This window comes from Halyomorpha halys, unplaced genomic scaffold (assembly GCF_000696795.3).
Source record: "Halyomorpha halys isolate HHAL.00 unplaced genomic scaffold, Hhal_1.1 Scaffold746.1, whole genome shotgun sequence".
Taxonomy (NCBI): domain Eukaryota; kingdom Metazoa; phylum Arthropoda; class Insecta; order Hemiptera; family Pentatomidae; genus Halyomorpha; species Halyomorpha halys.
The window spans coordinates 713,539-717,106 of record NW_027107304.1 but is presented as its reverse complement, the minus strand read 5'-3'; the positions used below and the strand labels follow the sequence as shown (position 1 = coordinate 717,106).

General features: G+C 29.8%; 1 protein-coding gene across 2 annotated transcripts in view; it reads right to left on the bottom strand.

Annotated features, from left to right (window-relative positions):
- Positions 1-432: 432 nt before the first annotated feature.
- qin overlaps positions 433-3,568 on the bottom strand; it is a 347,449-nt gene continuing 344,313 nt past the window's right edge. For both annotated transcript variants that reach the window (XM_014428743.3, XM_014428744.3), the window contains 4 exons: positions 3,248-3,338; positions 3,037-3,169; positions 2,137-2,293; positions 433-866 (listed from right to left, as the gene is read on the bottom strand). In XM_014428743.3, coding sequence (XP_014284229.1) covers positions 771-866; positions 2,137-2,293; positions 3,037-3,169; positions 3,248-3,338 — 477 coding nt within the window. In that variant the 3' untranslated portion in view covers positions 433-770. The remainder of the gene's footprint in view (positions 867-2,136; positions 2,294-3,036; positions 3,170-3,247; positions 3,339-3,568) is intronic.

The following is a 3,568-nucleotide window of genomic DNA, read 5'->3' as shown; positions in this document are numbered from 1 at the left end:
CTCATGATTAGATGCTCCAGAACCTTGCTCATCACAGTGAGGAGACATATAGGCCTGTAGGACTTAGGAAGCTGCTTATCCCTGTCTCCACACTTGTAGAGGAGTCTCAGATCAGCAATCTTCCAGCTTCTTCAAAAGTACCACCCCTTTCCAGACAGTCATTATAAATATCAAGAAGCCTTTCTACAATATAGGGGATACTATTCTTTAGGATCGCCGCGTCTATAGCAGGTCTGGTAAGTCTGGCTATATATATATATATATATTTTTTTATTTTATTTTATTTTATTTTACTATAGTTTATATAACATATAATAGCTGCAGATTTTTTAAGGAATCATATTTTAAAGTATTCATAAAATAAACAAATAAATATATATAGCAGATATAAACAAAATTATAAATAAAAGTAAACAACAAATAATTATAAAATTTAAGAAAACATTTTTATTTAAAGGCATAAATATAATAGAACAATAAATGATAATTTTTGGAATGAACACTTTACATGATAAAATAAAAATATCTCATTTCATGTTAATCTTTAATCTTTGTCTTCTAAATTAATAGTAGGTATCATACCTAAAATACATTATTTTCGAAAAAATACAGTTTGAATAGGAAAAAAAATTAAAAAATATACTTTATTGAATTAATTTAAATTCTTAAATATGATTACACAATAAAAATAAAACATTAAAAGCTCTAGTGGCTATAAACAATTAGGAAATTAAATCTTTAAAAATAATTACAAAGGAATAAAAATTCTATCAGTTGATTAAGTTGAACATTTTAAGATCGATTAGTTTCTGATAAGCCAACTTCTCATCGATCAGCAGTTCTACCGATAGATCAGGATTTCGATCCTGAAAGAAAAAAATATGTATAAATTAGGTTAAATATTATCTTATCAAACAATGTTTCATTAAACTTAGTATACCAATTTTCCAAAAAACCTTCCCCTATAGTACCACTAGTTTTGTTCATACAAAAAACTTAAAAATTTTATATTGTTAACAGTAATAAAAATGAAAGATGAAAAAAGAAACTATGAAAGAATTTGATAACTAAATAAAGGAGGAAAATGGAGAAATAGTGACAGCAGTTTAAACTGGAAAATTGGAGACAGTCGAGCGTAATCGATCTTTACCAATCACAATCATAAGGTAAACAGCCATGTGCTATATAGCATCTTGAGAAATCCCATAATAAAAAAATTTATAGCAACAGAAAAACAAAAATTTGTTGTTAGAAATTTTTCCTACCAGAATAGTAAGTGAAAGTTATGTGATGTGCGCACTGCACTAGATTTTTTTTTTTTGCTGGTTCAGATTATTCAAGCATTAGAACTGACAAAATTCGAATAACAGAGACTGCACTATATATATTTAGGGAGAAAAAATGATTTTATTTCTTGATTTTTTCCCTAATCAAATAATAAGTTAAAACATAAATATCAAAGGTACACCATGAAAAAGTCATAATTCCATCGGTCCATTAAAACCACAGAACTCCATATTCAAAAGGGACTTGATGATCTAGTTGCAAGAGCACGCACTCACAATTCCTGGCTGAGGTAATGGAACGTTAACTCCATCAGAAATGAGCAAATCCCTCAAAAAGGAAATTAAAGATGGATGGCAGTTTAGGTGGGATAATGAAAGCTCTTCAAAATAGACTAAACATTATAAAAAAGGAAGCAAGGCCCTGGGGTACCTCCAGCCATAAGTGTCGTAAGAGAAAATAGGATTAGTATTTAAGTTTTTAAGATCACACAATATACCAGCAGAAATATATATGTATACAAGAAATAAATAGTAAATTAATGGCGTTTAGTCACTAAGGAGATTTTATGCTATTAAACAAGAAAGAACAAACGAAAAGAGGCTCGACAGATATCGATAAATATTTTACTAATAACTACTATGCAGTAAAACCCATGTAAACTACATCTGTATTACTTTATACATTTTTTTTTAAATTCTTTTTTAAATATTCATTTGTTTCTTCTGTAAAAATTCACCAAAATGTAGTTAGTGAGGTTTTTATTGCCTACATAAGAAACAAAATTGTTAAAATAGTATCCTAATTTCAATGAATGATAAAACCCTTATTAATAGGCAATGTTATACATACTATGATATTAGCTTTTACAGTTCCTTCCTCCAAGCAATCCTGTACAGAATGTAATATTTCAGAAGCATTATAATTTTCATTCATGGCAACATTGTGCAAGGTGCAAAGAATTCCTTGAACTTCAATATTAGTCCATTCCTCCTTAAGCTCATGAACACTGAAAAAAAAAATTATAAGCCTGATATTTATCAAAATTACTTGTTATCATTACCAGACAATTATAATTCTTTAAGAGACCCTTGCATGGTCGATATTTATGAATCAATATCAAATTTCAACAATACATTGACAATCTGAGGATTGTAAAATTTACAGAAATCAAATTAACTTCTGTTAATCAATAAAACTTCTATTAAAATTATTTTAATATTACTGAATAAAATATAAAGAAATATTCCATCAGTAATGATAATTAAGTAAAAAGGGTAAGATCTAAACATGAAGCCATGCCTTTTGTAATCTATAGCAAGGAGGTTAAAATAGACCTCAAAAGAAACAAAAATTTCATACAAAGGTTGGGGCTGTCTGTAGCCAAGGGAGTTGAGGCATTCTTTTTAACTACCTTGTTACTACAGCTGTGCCAATTCGAATCGAATCTGGGACGGTCGATTTTTCTTACATGGCAGTCCCACATAGTGAAAACTTGACCTTCCCAGCATGGTTATTTTAATTATTTGTATTTCATGTATTCTATAGATTGTACCACATACATTGGTTATTGTTTACTGAGCCACAGTAGAGAAAAAACCCTACCTACAGTAATGTCTTTAGTACACGTCTGTTTTGAAATAAAACCCAAACTTTCTTTTTTGTCAGATATGCCCCTGTCAAGCAGAGCAACGATACGATAATTAAAAAAAAAATTACTAAGTGTTTTATAAATCATGAAATGAAACATACCATGAACCAGGAACGACTTCAACATTTCCATAATCGACATATTGCACTAACATCATGTCATCGGGCAATTCTTCCAAAACAAATCCTCTGTACCACTTCTTATCCAATGAGAACTTTGCGCAACAAGCCTTATCTAAATATCAAATTAAAGTATTTAATAATTTCTACAGGCATATTTATGATAAATTACTTTAATAAGAAAAATACAAACACTTGTAAGGGTGTTGCAAGAGTGGTTGGTTTGGTCCTTCAATTTGCATTTCATTCGATAGTTCCTTAAATTCTTCCAGCATCTTGAGTACCTAAAGAAAAAGAAAAGAAGGAAATCATTAAATGGTAAAATAGAACATCTTCTCTTTCTTTAATTACCATATCGGACCTTTTGGCCTAACGTGGTTTCTATAAGTTTGACTTTCTTTTAACAATTTACAATGTGGTGGTATAGTCTTGTGCAAAAGACACCTTTAACTATTTAGGATGAGGTGTAGATAGGAATCCAAATGATTGGAGAAGTTTGTCGGGGGGGGGGGGG